We start from the raw sequence: 23,084 nt of genomic DNA, 5'->3' as shown, positions 1-23,084 counted from the left end.
TTTGGCCTCGTTAAATAAAAAAGTATGTTTTTCGTTAATGGCATGAAAGGCTAATTCTGACGCTGCTGAACGAGAAGCACGAACTGAGGCTTCGTGTTGATTTACACGAATATTAAGAGAAAACCGCGTCGAACCCTGATAAGACGAGTCACAATCACCGCAAGAAATGTTGTATACTAGATCATTAATTTGTGTTGCGAACGCGGAAAGAACCGAGCGATTGTTCAGTATAGTGTGTAACTTCCGTATAGGCCTAGCTATAATTTTAAATTCGGTATCTTTAAAGAATCTGTTAAGCTGTTTGTGCCACTGTTCAACATATGGGACAGAAATAAAGTATTTTTTGATATTACTATTGTTGATAGGTGCAGTATTTTGTATCCTATCCTTAGCTTGTACCCTAATTCGATTTATTGTGTTAATGGGATAACCCCTGTTCAAGAATCTGCTAGTTAATATTTGTATTTCTGAGTCCAAAGCAGAATCCGTCGTTGAATATTTATAGGCATTTAGAAATTGATTAAAGATAATCGATCTTTTGTAGGTGAACGGGTGGTAGCTATTATAATGTAGAAGCATACCGGTGTTTGTGGGTTTTCGATAGATGCTAAATTGTATTTTGTTCGAGTCCCGGGTAAGCGTGAAATTTAGAAAGTTTAATGACTTAGTATCCGTATCTTCCCTTTCCAATGTAAATTTGAGTCTAGAATGAATATTATTAAACGAATGTAAAATGTCTTGGATAGTACTACTATCGGTAATAACTAGAACATCGTCTAAATACCTCCCATAGTATGTGATACGGGGACGAAAAGGTGTCAAATGTATCTGCTCAATCGTTGAGAGATAGATCTCTGACATTAAGCCACTCAGGCTCAAACCCATTGGTAATCCAAAAATTTGTTTGTACACCTTGTCTTGAAAGGTGATGTAGTTAGCCTCAACTAATAGTTTAATTAAGTGAAAAATTTCCTTAATAGGCAGCTTCGTATAATTAATCGGTGTCGAGTTTTTATTTAACATATCCCAAATAATATCTAATGTGTATTTAACGTTTACATTCGTATATAATGAGGTAACATCTAATGAGAATAAATTGTCATTGTCGTTGAGTCTACAGTCTTTAAGATTATTAAATAATGTATCGTAATTCTTAATCCCAAATTGTATAACCTGTCTAAAAGGTTTTATAATGTTATATACATGTGTGGCTAAGGCCGAAAATGCCGAGTTCCTGTAGGAAACAATAGGTCGAATCGGAAATCCAGGCTTGTGTAATTTTACCTGACCAAAAAGTGCAGGAATATTGTATGTTCTGGACTTCAATTCCTTCAACTGAACCATAGTAATGTAGTCGTTTTTACGATATGTGGTTAACGTTTTATTGTATTGATTTACCAAATTGGTAAACAGTGTCGGGTCCACTTCACAATAAGTGGAGGTATCAGACACAACTGAATCTAACTTATTAATATAATCATGTTTATCTAGTATTACCACTGTATCTCCTTTATCTGCCCTCTGTATAATAATGTCCTTATTTTCTCGAAGTTCTCGTAAAGCTGAACTGTCATGTGTATTCAATTTAGGAAGTCGCGTTTCTTTTATGTTATTCACTACTTGGTTAACTTGTTGAATAAATACATCTTTTTGTGGAACACTACACAAACAGTGGCACAAACAGCTTAACAGATTCTTTAAAGATACCGAATTTAAAATTATAGCTAGGCCTATACGGAAGTTACACACTATACTGAACAATCGCTCGGTTCTTTCCGCGTTCGCAACACAAATTAATGATCTAGTATACAACATTTCTTGCGGTGATTGTGACTCGTCTTATCAGGGTTCGACGCGGTTTTCTCTTAATATTCGTGTAAATCAACACGACGCCCCAGTTCGTGCTTCTCGTTCAGCAGCGTCAGAATTAGCCTTTCATGCCATTAACGAAAAACATACTTTTTTTATTTAACGAGGCCAAAATACTTAACGTTCAACGTAATTATACGCGACTATTAATTGCAGAAACCGTTGAAATTAAATTACACGAGAATTCTGTTAATGTTCGGCGGCCATATTTGATCTCCGATGCGTGGACCTTTACGCGCATGCGCGAAGACACATAATCACTATTTAAGTTGCAGGTTTAGCCTGATTCGGTAATTTTCATTCCTGTGATCACGACAGTCGGTCGAAAAGCATTGTCAGCTTCAGGAAGGAAAATCGTTTTGAATAATTTCGTTAGATTCTTTTAATTGCGTTAATTTGAATTTTAATTGTTTTGAATTGATTGTGTTAAATTGATTATTTAATTATTTATATTTTACTTTATTATTTATATTTTACTTTAATGTACCGGTAAGTTGTCGATTTTTTCGTTTTAATTTCTGGAGGGTATCATACGGAAGTGTTCCACGTACTATATTGAGGTAAACTCCTCTTATTAATTTACTAATACTTAATGAATATCACAAATAATATCATAAATAGCATAAGAATTTTTCCTAAAGGTAGATTCATCTGGAATGCTTTTTGATTATACAATTTTTTTAACTTGTTTAAAAAATAACTTCTTAACTTATTGAAAGGGATATTACTGCTTACCAAGGAGATACAGATCATTTGAAAATTCACTTTTCCTTATCATTTTTGGCATTTTGAATGAAAGCTCTAACTGCCTATTCTATAAATATTTTATCCCTCCATGGCAGCCTAGTTGGCAAAATATATAGCTGCCTGCCACTTGTTTGGAGAGGTCTGTTCTTTACGGTCTCTTCATTCACAGCTGTAGTTAGCCAATCTCAGACAGAGGCTGTAGAATTTTTCCCCATTCGTGGTTTTTCAGGCCAAAACAACATACGGATCACACTTCCACAGATAACACATTTACAATTATAAGTGCATGTTTAGGGCTCTTAATACCAATATATAATGATGGCAAAACTGGACTGTTATGTTACACATTTCAAGAATGTACTTTTATATAATTTCATTGATGGCATGAGAATTAAGGCAAACAGTTGACCTCTCTTCCTATGCTAAAAGAAACATTTTCCCACACTCATATTATTGTAATATTGTGATGTTTTTTGATGATTGAAATTGCATTTCTGAGTTAAAAGTCTGAAAAACTGATCAAAAGGTAGGTGGTAGATGACTTTCATCAACTGGTGAAATACCACCACTTTGCTTATTGGAGGCTTGAAGTGGTGAAACCCATGTTTAGTCTCTAGAGCCAAGTTTCCGGCATTCCCCTCCCCCATACTTCTCCTTCAACCCATGCACGGTACTAAGTACTATAGGTTTTGATACCTTTCGTGTTTGGGGTTTTCATTAAAAAAAAAAAAAAATTAACAAAATATACATTGCTGTAAGTAATATTTGTGTTAGCATTAGTAGAGGCATATGATGCAAGAAAGCAAGCTTATGCAGCATCAGCCAAAAAAAAAAAACACCCCCATTTCACCCCTCAGTTTGTTCCAAATACCTGTCCAGCTCAGCCTTAAATTTATTTAGGCTACTGACTTCCACAACAAAAGATGGAAGTCTGTTCCACTAACACAGCCCTTGTGATTAATCTTTACTTTGATGCATTCCCTTCACCAAGCATTGGAGGCCATCTTATCTGTGTATTCTTGATGGAGGTCATTGTAGTGTCTGCCATGGAGTGTCTTCTTTGCCCGCCTTTCTGTTTTTTGTTTCTGCTATCTGTGTGAGTGTGGTCTCCACGTCGAGGTTGAGTGTTGTGTGCCATATGCCTATCTTTCTTATAGTTTGGTTGATTGGTGCTGCGTTTTCCTGGAAGTAATACCGCAGGTTCTTCTTCTCTTGTTCAATGAGGTCAGTCACTCCCTCCCTCTTTCTTTACAGGCTATGGTCAGTCTCTCAATGGCTGACTTCAGGTGGCATTGGCAGCTCTTGGTCATCATTATCCTGGTTGATCTTAATGTCCGCCAGCTTGGTGTTGGTCCAATCTATGATCCTGATGGATTATGTCAGTACTGGGACTGCATAAGTTTTTATGGCTGTGACCATGTCCCTGCCATTCAGTTTTGATTTTAGTAGGCTTCTCAGTCTCTGATGGTATTTCTCAGCCAGGTAGGCCTTGATCTCCTTGTGTGCTAATTGGTGGGCTTGCATCATCCCCAAATATTTGTGTCTCGTCCTCTGTCATGGCTTCAATTTCTTCACTAATTTTCAGCTGGTAGTTCCATCCAACTGGATGTCCTTGATGCAACCCATGGGCCTTGCATTGGCCTAGGTCAAATTGCATCCTGATGTCAGTGATGAACTCTTCGGTGATCCAGAGTAGCTGTTGGAGTTGATTCTCGGTTACAGCATAGAGTCTGATGTCATCCATATAAATCAAATGAGAGAGGGTGTACAGGATCTTCCTCCCTTCTTTTATTATTATTATTATTATTATTAGTAGTAGTAGTAGTAGTTAGTAGTAGTAGTGGCATATCGGCGCCTCCCTAGCCAGGTGGGAAGGAGCAGCAGTGCATAGCACACGCTTCTTGATTAGACCGGGGTTCGAGCCCATCACCACCAAATACGGAGGATGCGGAAAGGTCAGGAATGACTACCGCATATTCACGGAGCAATGTGGCCTTAGTTGCTAATGCTCCTAAAAACCAAATAACAAACAAACAACTAGTGGCATATGATGCCAGAAAGCAAACTTATGAAGCATCAGCCAAAAAAAAAAAAAAAAAAACTACCCACACATCATCTGTCCATATTGTAAGTCATTTGCATTCAGTTGTGCTGAAGCTGTTGCATTATTGAAAACATTGTAATTATGTTTAATGATGAAATAAAGAGAGAATATTAAATTTTGTTTCAAGTTTGAGAAAAGCGACTAAAATATATGAATTTATGAAACAAGTATATGGTAATAATGCTCTTTCTCACTCACGTAATTTTCACCAGTTCTCAAGATTTTTGGATAGTTATGAGATCTGGAAAACCCGTGAGTCACTGTGGACATTCAAAAATGCATGTAGTTCCAGAATTAATAAAAAAAAAAAAAAAAAAAAGAGAAAGTTCATACACTTGAATCTGATTGGCTGATGTAAGTGTATGAATGACTCTTTGAATGACTGAAGAACAACTTCACACTAACAGCAAAAGAATTTGTGCATTTCTAAGAGAAGAGCAAACGGAAGATCTGCTAGCTTTGCTCTTCACTGTTCACGAACAAAGAGACAAAGCATGGATTTGTAATCAATGTGCTCTCCAAGACATATATACAAAAAAGGCTAATTTTTTTTTTTTTTAATTAACAAAAAATTTCATTTTAAAATTGAAAAAGACGAGTGAAGTTGATCACCTTTTTTTTATAGCAAGAATCATTCCAAGGAATTTGTTTTACCAAGTAAGACAGTGAATAAGAAGTATTAGTAGTAGTAGTAATGGCATGTGATGTAAGAAAGCAAGTGAAGGCCGCCGTAGCCTAGTGGTCAGGTGCACGGGTGCCTTGAGTGACCGGGGTTCAATCCCGTAACATATGGTGCTGTTTCGTGTATTCAATCTATCATGCGAACTCCTCTGACCATTTGGTCGTCCCTGAGTATAAACAGAAAATTTATTTATTTAAGTGTATGAGCTTATGCAGCATCAGCCAAAAAAAAAAAAAAATCACACCATTCCCTCCAAATACCTGTCCAGTTCCTCTTTAAATTTATTTAACCTATCAACTTCCACAATGACAGATGGAAGTTTGTTCCAGCAATTAACCACCCGCTGGCTAAAGGCAAATTTCTGCACATCTATTCTACATCTGTCTTTTCTTAATTTGAATTTATGCCCCCTTAGGTTCGTAATCTGAACAAGTGGAAGGATCCCATCAGAATTCAGTGTGCTCAACCCATTCAAGGTCTTATACACTTCAATCAGCTCACCGTGCAGGTGCCTAGTCTCCAGCCAGTGCAATTTGCAGAACTTAAGCCTCTCTTGGTAAGAGGATCCCTTCATTCCCCTCACCAATCTTGTTGCCCTTCTCTGTACACACTCAAGCAAATCTACATCCTTCCTAAAATGAGGCCTCCAGACCTGTACGCAATACTCAAGGCGTGGCTGACCATTGCCTTATACAGAGGGACAATCACCTCCTTCTCCCTGCTAGCAAAATTCCTATATATCATTGACAAAACCCCATGACCTGCCCTAGCAGCCTGTCTGCATTGCTCAGAAAACTTCATATCTGACTGCACGATTATTCCCAGGTCTTTTTCTTTTTCTACCACCTTAAGTGTAGTACCACACAGTTGGTACGTTTCTCTGGGATTACTTCTACCCATATGCAGTACTTTGCATTTGTCATGGTTAAACTTCAGTTGCCACTTCTTAGCCCATCTGCCCAAATTATCTATATCCTGTTGCAGTAGCACACTGCCATTACTGTCATTAACAACCCTGCCAACCTTTGTATCATCTGCAAACTTCGACACTAAGCCTGATATACCTTCATCAATATCACTGATAAATATACAAAACAACAGTGGACCCAACACCGAACCCTGTGGGACTCCACTAATAACATTAGTCCACGAAGAGCAGCACCCATTAATTACCACCCTCTGTCTTCTCCCACTCAAACATCCTTTTATCCATTGTAGCAACTTACCCTTAATACCATTCTGCTCCAATTTGTACAATAGTCTTCCATGCGCAACAGTGTCAAAAGCTTTCCTGAAATCCAAATATATATCAAAATTATTTTTGCATCCAGTTCCTTTGTAACCACATCATAATATCCTATCAGATTTGTCAGACAAGACTTTCCCTTAACAAACCCATGTTGTGTCTGAATTATTGCTGCAGTCTTGTCTAGATGATCCTGCAATGCATCTTTAACCAGTTACTCCATTATTTTACCCGGAACAGAAGTTAAACTAACTGGTTTGTAATTACTCATGTCACCTTTCGATCCCCCTTTGTGAATTGGGGATACATCTGCACATCTCCAGTCCGTGGGGACCTCCCCTGAGTCCAAGGATGCTCTCATAATTATGGCTTAGGGTTTGCTTAGCTGATTTGCCACCTCCTTTAATATAACTGGATAGATCCCATCCACCCCAGGTGCCTTTCTTATGTTTAACTTCAACAATTTCTCCTCCACTTTGCTCTCAGTTATTACAAAATCATTAAGCACCCTGCTACAATTTGATAACTTTCTGGCATTTTCAAACCTTAATAACTCCTCATGTGTGAATGTAGATGCAAAATTCAGTTTGTTTGCTATCTGAGCAGGATCATCAACAGTCAAACCATCGATATCAAGTGGACCAATCAGATTCATCCCTTTCCTTTTAGAGTTTATATAGGTAAAGAAATCCTTGCTATTTTTCTTAGCATCTTTTGCCAAAGATTTCTTGTAATCTGCCTTCACTTGCCTAACTTCCTTTGTGACCTGATTACAGACTAGCTTATATCTGCCATAGGCTTCTGAGTTGCTTGATAATTTATATGAATCCCATGCAATTTTCTTCTCTGTCACGAGTCTCATTAGTTCATTTGATAACTATTTATGCCTAAACCTTGAACAATATTTCTTAATAACTTTTAGTAGCATCCACGATTAATTCCTTGAATGCTTCCCACTTAGAATTTACTGTTGGTAACATCGTCAGTTGATCCCACTGTACAGAATTTAAAAACTGTCTGAGACCACTGTCCAGACAGTTTTTAAACAAGTTTTGAATAATTTGGTTAAGAGAATTCACCAAGGCATCAATTCTGAGAAAAAAGGAACTGTTTCACAATAATGTTAGGCCACATTCTAATCTGATCATCAAGGAGTTTTTGCGAAAAGCACCTTGATCAGCAGATTCATGGGATTGTGAAGAAACACATTAATTTTATTATCATCACTTTTTCTTTAAATTTTATATATACAGGAATACCTTGCATAGTGCGATTAATTCGTGCCAAAAAAATACTGCGCTGATCGAAGTATTATTAGTATATATTTTAATGTGTTTAATGTGATGCGTTCCGACAATTTGATTATATGGGTCGAATTGCAAAAATATGTAGGCGTTTGTTTACTATAAATTGATGCACACTAAGTTCTTGCAAAAAAAGAAACTAAAATGATAAAAATGAAAAATACTAGTAAAAATACTAGATTTTTATTGCAGTATGTACATACCAAAAGAATATAAGTGAAGTATGTACTGTAGTTTTATTTTGAAAAATAACTGATTAGCTTAGTTTGCACAGTTTTTTCCTTCTTTTTATCTGCATATATCTCTTTATAACATCGAATGTCATTTTGCAACGCCTGCCTTACTTTCATACCTCGTTCGATGTTTGGATCTAGGAGAACACTCAGCGTCATTACATTTCTTCTTTCCACTCACATGTGCGTATAAAGGTGTAACGTTTTTATAAAATAATCTTTAATAAAATTACACAGCGAAAAATATTTGTACAGCGTAAGCTGTACAAATCTCACCGCTCGGAATCTAGAGTGTTTACTAATGTATGAATACTAGCAGAGTCCATATGTAATGGGAGTTTCGACAACAGACAGAATGGTCTTGAATCTATAATGCATTGGCTTACGTGCTGGCATTATAATACAGTACATACATACATACACATCAAATGTATCGGTGCGTAACACAGTTAATTTTTTTTCAATTTGTAAACCACGCTATAGCGAAACCCGTGCTTTTCGAAACCGTACTGTGTGAGGTATTCCTGTATATATTCTCTAATATACCTCATACTGCTTATTGGTAAGGTTTTTTTTTTATTATTTTTTTTATTTTGTACAGCTAATATTTTGCCTCTGTATTATTTATATCTCCTGTTGTGATTGATGCAAAGAAACAAGCTTACACAGCATCTAATAATTTGTCTAATCCTTCCTTTCTTAAAAATTTTTTTTCAAACTACTAACTTTCACAATACCAGATGGAAGTTTATTCCAATTATATATATAGATAGATAATAATTAGACAAGGAGTGTGGGATAAAGTATTGCAAGGAACCAGCTGTTGAAACCATAGGAAAAAGTGCCTATAATACCTGTACATAAAATATTATGAATTATGTTGTGTAATCCGTACTTAGTGCTGCAATTATAGTGATTTTGGCATTTTCTTCAGGAGTCAGCCATCAGAACCAAGGGAAATGCAGCAAAAAAAAAAAAAAAAGTAAGGCCTCTGTTTTGAACATGAGATATACTCAGTACACTGTAATTACAGAGTTTAATATTTTAAGAAATAAATCAATAAAGAAAGAGTATAATTGCTGTTGTATATCTCATGACTGACCCTACAGAGGTGGAGATAAAAAGTAACAACAAGTGTAAAAAGGAGAAAGTAAAGGGAATAATAAGGAAATAAGTATTAGGAAATAATACCTAAGAAAATAAATTTCGAAGAAGGAACGAAATAAAATAAATTAAATCAATGGGCCATAGTGGTAGTTACTATAGTGCTGTGCCGATGCTGGAATGTGGGCCGCAAGGTGTATGGCAACACGCTGCGTGGGACAAGTGGAAAGAAAGTGTTTCCTGCTTGATTTGTACACTCCCTTTACATTCTCCTTTTTACGCTTGCTGTTACTTTTTATCTCTGTCTCTGTAGGGCCAGCCACAAGATATATGTCAGCAATTATACTCTTTCTTTATTTATTTATTTCTTAAATTCTGTAATCACCACGTACTGAATATATCTCATGTTCCAAACAGAGGCCTTACGTTTTTGCTGCATTTCCCTTGGCGGCTGACTCCTGAAGGAAATGCCAAAATCATCGTAATTGCAGCACCAAGTACAAATCATATAACATAATTCAGATTTTCTTTACAGGTACTTATAGGCACTTTTTCCTATGGTTTCGACAGCTGGTTTCTTAGACTATACTTTGCCCCACGTTCCTCATCTATATTATTATCTACATTCCGTATGCTGGGTTCTTTCTACTATTAATGTAGTAAACTAGAGGTATAATCTTTTGTATATATCAATTTCAAACTCTTTACCATTTCTTTTGATAACATTATATTATATACACTGGTCAATTGATTTAATGCTTCAATATTGGTCGATTTTATCTATTATATATATATGTATATACTATATTATATATATATGTATATACACCTAATTCTGTTTTTACACGATAGATACGTTCCTGAAAAATACGTGTAAAAAAAATTCGTGTAAAAAAAGACATTGTATTTATGGAAGAAAAGAAGATTGGTTCCGAATCTAAAAAAATCAGTAAAAATAATTTAAAAAAAACACATAAAATATTCGTTTTAAGCTTATTATTTTATTTCATCAAAATACACATGTAATTAAAATGTACTAAAACAAATTTGTATGCATATGAAATGAAAAAAAAATTCTTCATGAACAAAAAAAAAATCTGTTTTACACATAAGATTTTATTCATTTTCACTTTCTGATAATAAACGGCGCATACGTTTGCGTACGACTGGAATATCACTGCCATCACTAGAAATGTTGTGGACATCGTCTTCTTCCTCTATTAATGAAATTCTTTCTGTGATCTCTTCAGCAAAATCAGCACGAGTCTCCTCTGGTGCTGATGTTACACCGGTTTTATGAACAAATTCAGTTATTAATCGTTGTGTTCGTGTTTTGGTTAGGCAGTTATATAATTCTCTGTAAGAGGCTGTCAACAACTTCAGTTCACGTTGAAACTTCCCAGCGCGTTCCTCATTAGGGTCATGTTTGACAAAATGATTTCCTAATTTTCTGGCCAGTTCCAGACCTTCTTTTATTAAATATGCATTTAGAACAGGATCATTTTCTTCATTATCACTACGTTCTGTGGGATAAGGAGTCCCAAGGACAACCTCTAATATTTCATCTTCGCTTAGGGCTTTGTCGGTTAACAATTCATCAATATCTTCAAACGATAGATCATCGAATCCTTCTCCACCAATTTTGTGTGCCATTGTAATGATGTTGGGAAATTCGGTCGTATTAGGGATGATGGGATCTTTGCTTTTTACACATTGTGGCCAAACCGCTTTCCAACACACATTTAAAGTTGCTGGTTTTAATTCAGTTAACGCTAATCCAACTTGATTGATACAATCCATAATTGAGATTTTCTTCCACACATCAATGACTGTTAGTGTTTCATCATTCAGTTTGTCCCAAACGTGTTGGAATGTTCGTTTTACGTAGTATGTTTTAATTGTCGCAATTATACCTTGGTCTAGCGGTTGTATCAAAGATGGCAGAAATAAAATTTGTACGTTTGGGTGTTCCAAGACAGGATGGCCGTGTGCATTGTCAAGAATCAGAAGAACTTTAAATTTGAGACCTTTCAAATTCATATAACATCTGACTTCTGGGACGAAACATTTGTTGAACCATTCTGTAAAAATAGTAGTGGCCATCCAGTGAACAGGCAGTTTATTGATATCTACACCTTTCATTGAACGTGGGTTTAGGGCTCGATTTACCAGCAGTGGTTTCAACATACGATCTCCTGAAGCGTTGGAGGAAAATAATAAGGTCACACGATCCTTAGCTACCTTAAAACCACCAGCAGTTTTCTGCGATTTGGCTACATACGTTCTGTTCGGCATTCGTTTCCAGAAGAAACCAGTTTCATCTGCATTCCACACTTGATCAGGAGTGTATCCTCTATCTTCAATAATTTTTGCAAGTTCCTGCAAAAATACTTTAGCAGCCGATTCATCTGCAGATGCAGTTTCACCTTTAATTTTTATATTATGAAGAGCATTCCTTTTAAGAAACCCTGTCATCCAACCTGTACTCGCAGAAAATTCATACTTTCTGTTTAACTGAGATGAAGTGCTTGGCTCCTTTTCTTTAATCTGTCTGTAAATTCTTAGTGCTGTTTGCTCGATGGCATTTCCATCTACTGGTACTCTTTTTTGTGACTGATCTTCTATCCATATTACCAGGGCCTTTTCCATTTTTTCCTTGTCAATATCTCTTGTATATGATGATGAATTAACACTTACTTTTGTTCCAGAACATACCGACTTCCTAATTGCAGCTTCATTTTTCTTAATAGTTCTTACGGTAGCTTCATGTACACCAAAATGCTTTCCTACAGACGTAGCCCCTTGTCCAGTTGCAAGACGATCTAAAATTTGAATTTTAAGTTCCAAAGAAATCGCTTTCCTTTTCATTTTGGTAATAGGCGAATTATTCGACATTATATAAGGGCTACCGAAAAATATCTCAGTTATAATTAATAAAAAAAAGTATGAAAATTTTGTAAACTTACAATTTATTGACTATCGGCAAAATTAATAAATTTATGTGCACAAATTTCACTAAAGATTCTTTCACTTTGAAATAGAGCTTACTACTACATGTCTGCCAAAGATACAATGCACGAATACCGTAGATGTGCACCAAATTCAATAAAAACGTTGATGATTCATGGATACCTAGACGTACACATTGGTAAGCAAAAGCACGCGTTTCAAAACGCATACACTAGCTGTTATCCAATCTATTGGTGCGTGTAATATAGAAATGATACTAATATGCCACAAATAAAAAAAATTTTCTTAGAATTTAGGCAAAAAAAAATTCATAGAAATCGTGTTAAATCAAAATGACTCGTGTAAAAAGAGAATGAAATATTTATTTTGAATTCGTGTTAAACCAAATTCGTGTAAAAAAAGTTCGTGTAAAAACAGAATTAGGTGTACTATATTATATATATATGTATATACTATATTATATATATATATATATATATATATATATAATCAAGAATAATGATATAGAGAAGCTATATGATATGGGGGGGGGGAATTAAATTTTTTTATTATTTTTATTAATTCTAATTGGGGACAATTTTTCATTATATCTATGTACTGTCAGCCTGATGCAGACCTTCATCGTTCTCTTAGCTATTTGGAAGAGGTGTTATTCGCCTTGGTCGTTTTTTTCAAAATTTTTTGGTATTTTTTCAATTTTTTGCAATTCTTATCATCATTTTTGCAATTCTTATCGTTATTTTATTTTCCGGTTAATTCCTCCCCCCCCTTCTTTCATAACATATATCGCTCCCAGGGTATACGGTACATTCATTAGTTTTAATTCTATACATAAAGCTCCTTAACACGTTCTACCTATAATATTTTATATATACATATATATATATAATCAGGGCTTTTTTTGTGACGGCGTACCGGTACCTTTTTTACAGCATGCCAGCACGGGGACATGCCTGGCACGCAGTCGGTGTCAGCCATGCCAGCTGCTTCCATCTATTAAGGAGATCACGTGACAATGGGCGGAGTCAGCACCCATCAATCATGGCCGTATCACTAGCAGTCTGGAAGGGGTACCTGTTTCTGAATCTCGACCAAAACTTCATTATGAAATTATTTTTACTTATTTTTTTACTTAATACTTACCGTATTTTTACATTTTACTTATTATTTTTTATCTATTAAATAAGACTCACCTTTGACTTATTTTAAATATACTTGCATAATAAATTTATGCTTAATAAAATGTGTGTTAATAAAATTAATGGTCGAGATTCAATATCGGATATAGCGCACCAACTGCTAGCAATATGGCCGTGATTGATGGGTGCTGACTCCGCCCAGTGTCACATGATCCTTAACAGGCGGAAGCAGCTGGCATGGCTGACACCCACTATGTGCCAGCCGTGTCACCCGTGCCGGCACGGAATTTTTCTTGATAGCAAAGAATAAGTACCAGCCCCTATTTTTTTACAAACAAAGCACTGTATATGTTGTTGTTGTTATTTGGTTGTTAGGAGCATTAGCAACTAAGGCCATATTGCTCCGGGAGATGCGGTAGTCATTCCCTGACCTTTCCGCATCCTCCGTATTTGGTGGTGACGGGCTCGAACCCTGGTCTAATCAAGAAGCATGTGCTACGCACTGCTGCTCCTTCCCACCTGGCTACGGAGGTGCCAAACACTGTATATAATTACTACTGTAAGACTGTATATGTACAATATAAGTGCTGAAATTGTGTCTACAGACCAAAACAGCAGATGCATAATAAGACTTTAGCATAAAAGTATAAGAGTACAAAGCGAGCCATTACGCAAAAAGAACCTATAAAGACTAAGATAGCTTGAGCTGGTTTACTTTGCTATACCCTATAAATAAACATATATTTAGCAATAAAATAATAAAAATAATAAATTTTTTTATTATTTTTATTAATTCTAGTTGTGGACAATTTTTCATTATATCTATGTACTGTCAGCCTGATGCAGACCTTCATTGTTCTCTTAGCTATTTGGAAGAGGTGTTATTCAGATTGAAAGGCAGAAAAGTGATTATCTGTCTGGATCAAATGCTAAAAATCTTTTATGGCATTCTAGATTTACAGATGCCAAAGGCAGGTTATTGGAAAAACTGATATCCTCATCTAGATTTGAGATCATTAATAAGCCTGGTAATGAACTGACGTTTTGGACCATTAATGGTGAGTTTAACATAGATGTAATGTTAGCCAATGGTACAGCCTTCAATTTCATATCTAATTGGCAAGTTAAACCAGATTGGATTAACAGTGATCACAAAGCGATTACTTTCAACTTAGGCTATGCTAGAAGTAGATTTATTGAGCCTCATTCATTACAATTTTGAAGATTTTTGATTAAGCACACTGACTGGGGTAAATTTGACAGATTTGTTAATGTTAAGACAACGTTTGGTGAAATGTCGTTATCTGAGTTGGATAGGATTAATGCATTTGATTTGGTTCAATTATTACAACAGAAGTTATTTGATGCCTTGGGGGAGTCAATGGAATTAAAGCAAAGTAAATGTGCTGTGGTGCAATGGTGGTCCTGTGATCTTACTGATCTCCAGAGGGAGGTCAACAGGGCTTGTGAAAAGTTCCGTCAGAAATTGTGGGATAATAAAGAATCTACTGCTAGGTTGAAAACTGAGTATAGATTGATCAAAAGAAAATATACCTGTTTAATAGCATAAAAGTAAATTTTATGCATGGAAAACTTTGTGCAAACAGCTTGTAATGAGGATCCGTGGGGTATTATTTATAAGTTGTGTTTGCACAAATTAAGGCCATCTGAGGATGTGATAAGTTCTATGCACTGTGGAGACTCTGAAACTCTAGATTGGCTCGGCAGTATTAATGTTATACTTGATCACCTAGTCAATGGATCTCATCATCACATGGATGAGGTGGAACATTCTGATAGTACTTATCAGTTAGATTGTGGTTGTGTTAGCGATATTCAAGAGGATCCATTTTCAATGGAAGATCCTAATTCAGCTGTTAACAAAATTCCTAATAACAGGTATCCTGGTATGGCCCTCATTGAAGGGGAAGTTATTAAGCATTTCTTCAAACTGTTTCCTGAGCATCTTTTTCTTGTTTTCAACAAATGCCTGCTTGAAGGAATTTTTCCCTCGCCTTGGAAGGAAGCTCTTCTTAAGATCATTTTGAAGGCACCTGAAAAACCTAAAACTGAGCCCTCTTCTTATTGTTCAATTGCATTTCTTCTGGGTTTGGGCAAGATCTATGAATGCATGCTTTCACAGCAACATACGCAAGAAAATTTGGGATTCTCAAATAAACAATATGGCTTTACTCCTTAGCATGGTACAAAGGATGCTTTAAAATCTTTGGTTAAATTGATTAGAGATTCAAATGCAAAATATTTTCTTGGCATTTTTGTTGATTTTGAAGGGTTTTTAATAATATCTCTTGGGACTGTGTGTTATTGATGATTTGCCTCACAAAATGATCCCATCAGCTTTATAGCATCACAGTAGATTATTTTAAGGAAGTATTTTACAGTTAAGTCTAGCCGGAATTTGGAAACTAGATATGCTCTTCAAGGATGTCCGCAAGGATCTGTTTTTGGGCGACTAATGTGGAAATTGGTATTAGAGGATACAGAATTGGTATACGGAAGGAATATAGTCATGTTCATATGATTGCATATGTAGATGACCTGGTAGTATTAGTTGAAAGCTCTTCATGGCTACAAATTGAACAATGATTAATGAAATAATAAAAGATCTGAATGCTTGGTGTGACTTCCACAAATTAACAATATCTAGGTCAAACCCAAAAATATTATTGCTTATAAAGCAATAATATTAGCTTATAAATAAAATTTATGTGTCCTCAGATACAAGAAATGACAAAGGATTCGACTCATACTGACTTACCTGTTTAAGACATTAAGATTCGACGCATAGTGGCTTACTTGCTTATGACAAAACATGCACTACATTTCGTTAGAACAGCTAGAGAAAACTTTAAATTCGCAATACTAATGATTTAATATTCTGCTCTTTTCAGTAATATTTTATAGAGGTGACAATTATTTTATAGAGATTGTCCAAAAAATTTTCAGGAAAATATCAGGCAATAAAAAGTGTGCTACCAATTGCAGTATTTTCGCAACAGGTACAGCTTGGGAAAATATCAAGCAATAAAAACTGTGCTACCAACTGCGAAATTTTTGCACATGTACAGCTAGAATACAGCTATTTGAATAGAGAATTAGGTTTTAGCGTACTTTTTAATATTCTGCCCTTTTAAGTAATATTTTATAAAGATGACAATGAATTGTCATTGTCATTTTCGGGAAAATATCAGGCAATAAAAACTGTGCTACCAATTGCGAAATTTTCACAACGGGTAGAGCTAGTATAATATAAACTACTTTCAGCTGGAGTTCATGTTCAAAATTGGTAAGGACATTACCAATTTTGTAACCTTTTCTTAGCAATTACATTATTATATTATATAATTGTGCTGTCACTGCATTGGTACTTGTAAAAGCTACCAATGTAGAATATATGAGTACCCCTCTCCGAAGGACTTGTGTAAAAGCGAACTCTATCACTGCTTCATTCTAGGCTTGGAATCAACCACATTTATCTTCTTCTGAGCTTAGTGGAATATATGGTATAAAATCAGGCAAGTTAACCACGCACAATCTTTCCCAGGGCACCAAAGCACACAATTTTATGAATGTTTGGTAGTGAGAGCTTTCAAAAATAAATTTAGTATGAAGGAGTTGGTTTATGTATGGGTACTGCACATCATTTCTACTACCCAGATAGTATGAATGCTTCATTTAATTATATCTCATATTGTGAAATTTAGTAGTTTAGGTTTAAGGGACAGCATATTATGCAGTATTTTGAAATTTTTAATTTGAGTTTTTTCTAGAGTTCATATTGGAAATAATGAAATGTATTTTTTTTTTATTTTAAAGAATTCATAGGAATGTTAAATTCATATACTAATTTGGAATTTTTATTTGTATCCTTACAGATATACTCTGACAGGAGTAGAAGGTCAGCAAAGTGAAATGACTGTGCAGTGAGTCTTATTTTGCTACTAATACTTTTTTTTTTTTTGTTTTTATGAATTAGATTTTTAATCACCTCCTGTTTGTTTGTTATTTGGTTTTTAGGAGCATTAGCAACTAAGGCCATATTGCTCCTGGGATATGTGGTGGTCATTCCCTGACCTTTCTGCATCCTCTGTATTTGGTGGTCACGGGCTCGAACCCCGGTCTAATCAAGAAGCGTATGCTACGCACTGCTGCTCCTGCCCACCTGGCTACAGAGGTGCCAGTCACTTCCTGGATAGGGATGATTTGAAGCAGGATTGAAGAGGACTTAAGAGGATTTATTTTTTATTGGAAAATTCCACTGTCAATGAAACTAGTAACATTTTTTGTAATAAGGATAGGTGGACTGGAACCAGGGTGTGTCTTCTGAAAGCAACAGCTGCTGTCACCAGCAGATTTTGTCAGATTTTAAAGGAGGGAGGGTGGAAGAGAGAATTATTACTTACATGGCAACTAATGGCATTCTATGCCCATGAACTGATACTTTGTTGGATTATAGGACTATGCTGGAAAAGTGCCACAAATTAGATGAGAATATTTTTGTGTCTGCTGTTCTGCCCAAGCATGATAGGAGGGATTATATGTTGAAAGCTTTGTAGATTAATTCAAGACTTGAGGGACTTTGCAAAGCATTTTGGGGGAAATTTTTATCAGACTGGCTCATGTTTGTAGGTAGAAGGAACCTGTTTTGTAGCACCTGGATACATTTGAACAAAGGTAGAAAAGGGTTTTTGTCACTGTCATTGAGTATATGTTAAGGGTTCACAGAGACTGCTGATTGTGGTAATAGTATTAGTATTAATAGTGGCAAATGATGCAAATGATGTTTATACACCATAACTAAAAAAAAACCACCAACAGAACTTCTCATAATCCCAGGGGCTTGGCACACCCAGGGTCCTGAGCAGGATATCATCATTCTTCTCTTTCTTGGTGATTCCGTTTTACTTCTGACACACACACACACACACACACACACACACACACACACACACACACACACACACACACACACACTCACTCACTCACACTCTCTCTCTCTCTCTCTCTCTCTCTCTCTCTCTCTCTCTCTCTCTCTCAGGGTAACTCGGGAATTTTTTTTTGGCTGGGGCAGCATAAGCCTCTGACTTCCTTGCACCATATAGTTAATAATAATGTCAATTATTTAATACTCATCCCCTTTAATAGTTTGCTTAGTTTTTTTTTTTTTTACAATCTTCCCATATAGGATATGGTATCCAAATAATATGTGCAGCTTTACAGACTAATTGAGAGTGGAATCAGTCTATGTTACCATAGATGTCATTTACTGATGAGGCAAACGTTCTCTGCAGCACTCAGACTGATGTGACTTTAAGATCTGATTTAGAGAAAGTAACAGGGAAGCTGAAGAGAGGAACCAGATCCCCCCCCCCCACCAAGAGAAAACAGTGATTGCGGAAACCATGGAATAAGCTCTGTCTGTCTAATTCTTTTGGACTAACGTTAAAATCATATTTCCTTTTTTTAAGACATTGTGATGTCTCGAGGTTATACTCAGTGCCAACAATTTGCATGTCAAAAAGGTAGATGGACTCCACCTTCACACATAGGAAGTTCGGTTTTTCTGGAGACCTTCCTCAGTTTTAAAATGTGGCTCTAGAAGAGTCAGCCAACCTTTCTGAGATAACTAGTTATTTACTAAACCCACAACAGCATTGTGGCATTTAACTCTAGGACCATGGGACCTGTGGCACCTAAATGCTATATTAGCAAGAGCTTCTACTGCTAAGCAGCCTGCCCTACAATTCATATTAGATGTTCTTTCTCTAGATGTCCTGGAGAGGGTAGGAAGGGCATTTATTCTTTTCTTAATTAGGTCGATGTAAAAGTGAGCAGACAAGAACCTGGTCTCATCTTGGACCCAACAATGCTGTGCAGAAACCTTGGCTGACTCCTCAAGGCTACACCCATCGAAGGACTTGTGTAAAAGTGAACTCCATTGCTCCTTCATTCTAGGCTTGGAATCAACCACATTTATCTCCCATCCGTCGATAGACATAGTGTTATTCAGTTTAGATCGCAGGGTGGAAGAGTTAAATATAGCTCTTATAACCAGAAAGGAAGAGTATTGTAATTTCTTCAGATGTCTCAACTTGAGGATTGGGATTACCCACCTAAGGGAGGCGATTCCACCTCCCCACTGAGAGACATCTGTATAAAGATAGGTGGAAACAACATCCTTGGGAAGGCGTAGCAAACTCTTCATTGACTACCTAGTCTTGGTGCATTATAGCCTTAGTTGCTAATGCGCCAATAAAATCCAAACCCAAACCTTCACTGACAACCTGATTCAGAGATCCAAGCTATTTAGCTTGACAGCAGTTACTCTTCCCAAGACAAGAGGATGGATGGTAAAACTGGGATGAGAAATGTTTTGAGTATGAAGAGCCATTGTTGTGGCTTAAGAGGAGCAGATCTTAACCTCCTTAAATAGAGATCCAAGTCGGCCGTGAAGGAACTTTTACCAGTTGATGTAAATTGAACACAAGATAGGTCCACCTATCCAAAACTTCTGTAGTAAAGGACTCAACTCTCTGCCTAGCAGAAATTTGCCAGAGATAACCTTAACCTTCTTCTCCTCCTCCCTCCCTGAAGGAACTAAGGACAGTCAGAAACTGAGACATGTTTATAGCCAAACCCTGCTTAACCAGGAATGATGCAGTCCTATTGAGAAGACACTGAAGGCATATGGTAGTATTGGCTTAAAGGATGAGATCATCAGCAAAGCAAGGGAGTTTAGACTATGACCATCTATGAGACACCCAACAGATCTATTACAATGTTAACCAAAAATGGTGAGAAAGGCTCACCCCGTCGAACTCCTTTTGCAGGTTTGATGGTAGAGCATTTGCCAGAGAATCTCAATGAAGTAGCTGAATTTGTTTGCAGCTCTTGAATATATCCCCAGGGGGCTCACATCTGGTGAGTATGGGCTTGGCACACCCAGGATCCTGAGCTGGATATCATCATTCTTCTCTTTCTTGGTGATTCCCTTCTATCTCTCTCTCTCTCTCTCTCTCTCTCTGGGTAATTCAGAATTTTTTTTTTTGCCTGGCGCAGCATAAGCCTCAGGCTTCCTTGCACCATATGGCTAATAATAATAATAATAATAATTTAAGAATGAAATAGGGAAATGATGGTAACATAGTGCCTCCAAGATGATCTTATTAGACTCAGTATCAAATGCTTTTTTGATGTCTAGAGTTGCCAAATGTTTCAGATTTGTCCTAGAAATGGCGAATAATACAATGTAGAAGTGAGATATTTTCCGCCAATTTGTCAATAGGTATAAAAGCCTTTTGTCTGGAGTCAAGTTTCGCCACTGACATCACACAGTTCATTAGAATCTTATGAAAGATAACATAAGATACTGAAATAGGATGAAAGTCTGCCAGTGATGTAGCCTGAGTCTTCTTGGGGATAAAAATCATATAGGCACGGATCAAGGTAGATGATCAGACCATAGGAAAACATGTAACAGGTCAATCATCACTTGGACTGGAACATTCCCCAAGAAAACAGGAGGTACATCATCAGCACCTGGTGAAGATGACAGTCCAGGAAAAGCCACTTTCAATTCAGTATGGTGGGTAAAGTGCCTGCCTGGCAACCCAAAGGTCGCGGGTTCGATTCCCGCCTCGGGCTTGGATCAAAGTACTGCAAAAACCTTGGGAGGTGCATTATGGCCACAGAAGCCTATGCACCAACAACTACCAAAAAAAAAAAAAAAATCAATTCAGTAGGAGTAATGGAATGATAAAACACCGAAGAAATGTCTTTACTTTCTTGATAAGAGGCTTGAAGGAGAAATAGAGAATCATCTGAAGAAGCGCAGAAGAATCAGTCCAGAAGGAATGGAACTCCTCATAGTTGACTTCTATAGAAGGTGATTTAAGATCCTCCAAAATCTGGTGAGTACAAAGCTTGAGTACTAGCATACTCTCTTGTCCTCAGAATCCTAGCGCTAACAGCTTACCTCTAGCATAAGTAAAGAACTCTTTGCTGTTTTTCTTTGACAAAGATTTCTTGTAATTGGCTTTTGCCTGCCTAACCTCCTTTGTGACTTGATTACAGACCAGCTTATATATCTACCATAGGCTTCTATGTCACCTGTTAATTTATATGTATCCCATGCATTTTTCTTCTCTGCCACATGTCTAATTAGTTCATCTGACATCCATTTAGGTCTAAACCTTGAACAATATTTCTTAGTTGATAACGTCATCAGTTGGTCCCACTGTATAGGATTTAAAAACTGTCTCAGACCACTGTAGTCACCTTTATGAAAGCAATAACCCTTCCCTTTACCCCTAATGGTAGTTACCTCTTTGAGTAAATCCCACTTCAGCACACTGTGATCACTGCCACCTAGTGGTTCCTTTATCTGCAGATTCTTGATGCATGAAGAATCACTACTGATAATCAGATCAAGAATATTACTCCCTCTAGTTACCTCCCAAACATGCTGCTGTAGAAAACAATCATTCAATAAATCCACAAAAGCCTTGCTAATGTGTGAGTGACCAGCCCACAAGTTCCAGTCAATATCTGGGAAATTAAAATCTTCCATTATAAGACAATCTGATTTACTGGCCCACTATATTTCTCTGTTCAGCTGTTCATTATACTCATCAGGGTCATTTGGCCTATAACACACTCCTACTCTCAGTTTTGCTTTCCCAGTGCTTATTTTCCACCAAACTGACTCAACACTGCACTGTCCACCCATGTCAACTGGATGCACTTCCTTAGATTTTGTGTGTTTCTTAACTAATAGCATAAACAAAGAAGGGCAACGAGATTGGTGAGTGGAAAAAAGGGTTGGTGTTACCAAGAAAGGATTACGTTTTGCAAATTGCAGCTTCTGGAAACTAGGCACCTGTGAGGTGACCTAATTGAGCTGTATAAGGCTTTGAATGGGTTCAGCAAGCTTAATGCTAATGGGATTCTTCCTCTTGCTCAGATTACTCACCTGTGGTGACATAAATTAAAATTGAAGAAAGACATTTGTAGAATAGATAGATGTGTGGAAATTCGCCTTTAGCCAGCAGGTGGTTGATAGTTGGGATAAGCTTCCATCTGTTGTAGTGGAGGTCAGTAACTTAAATAAGTTCAAGGCAGAACTAGATAAACATTTGGAGTGAATGGATGGGTGAAATGGGAAGGTTTTTTTGTTTTGGCCGATGTTATATAAGCTTGCTTTCTTGCATCATATGGCTCTACTAATGCTAATGCTAATATGTGATGTCCAGAAGAAATGATTTTATCTTAATTCTTCAAAATTTATGATAGAAATGTGAAACATATTACAGTTTTAAAAAATAAGTTGTAGTTGAGCTTCTTGTCTAGTTGGAGGGTACACAATTGCACTATAGAAAAAGTTTGTAAATTATATTACAGTTTATTTCAGTGATTACATCTTTGGTATCAGCAGGTTAAAATCTCTTAAAATAATAATATTATTTGATTGTAGTGGCAGTTCATGATACAAATAATGCAGAAGCTTCATGTGTAATGGGAGGTGCCAAATAAACAGCTATAATTGTAATAGTTACACTGCCACTTCACCATCCCTCTTCTCTGTTTATTGATTATCAGAATTTTATAACAAAACAAGACAGAAAATATTATTTAAATCATTAAATAAATACTATAAAATTGTATCA

General features: G+C 36.5%; 1 protein-coding gene across 3 annotated transcripts in view; it reads left to right on the top strand.

Annotated features, from left to right (window-relative positions):
* LOC150076090 (cationic amino acid transporter 2-like) overlaps positions 1–23,084 on the top strand; it is a 259,400-nt gene that overhangs the window by 183,884 nt on the left and 52,432 nt on the right. For all 3 annotated transcript variants that reach the window (XM_090387002.1, XM_090387001.1, XM_090387000.1), the window contains exon 11: positions 17,295–17,342. In XM_090387002.1, coding sequence (XP_090243128.1) covers positions 17,295–17,342 — 48 coding nt within the window. The remainder of the gene's footprint in view (positions 1–17,294; positions 17,343–23,084) is intronic.

This window comes from Mastigoproctus giganteus, chromosome 13 (assembly GCF_048544385.1).
Source record: "Mastigoproctus giganteus isolate SK-2022 chromosome 13, ASM4854438v1, whole genome shotgun sequence".
Lineage (NCBI taxonomy): Eukaryota > Metazoa > Arthropoda > Arachnida > Uropygi > Thelyphonidae > Mastigoproctus > Mastigoproctus giganteus.
The sequence above is the reverse complement of the archived record's forward strand: the minus strand, read 5'-3'. Positions and strand labels throughout refer to the sequence as shown.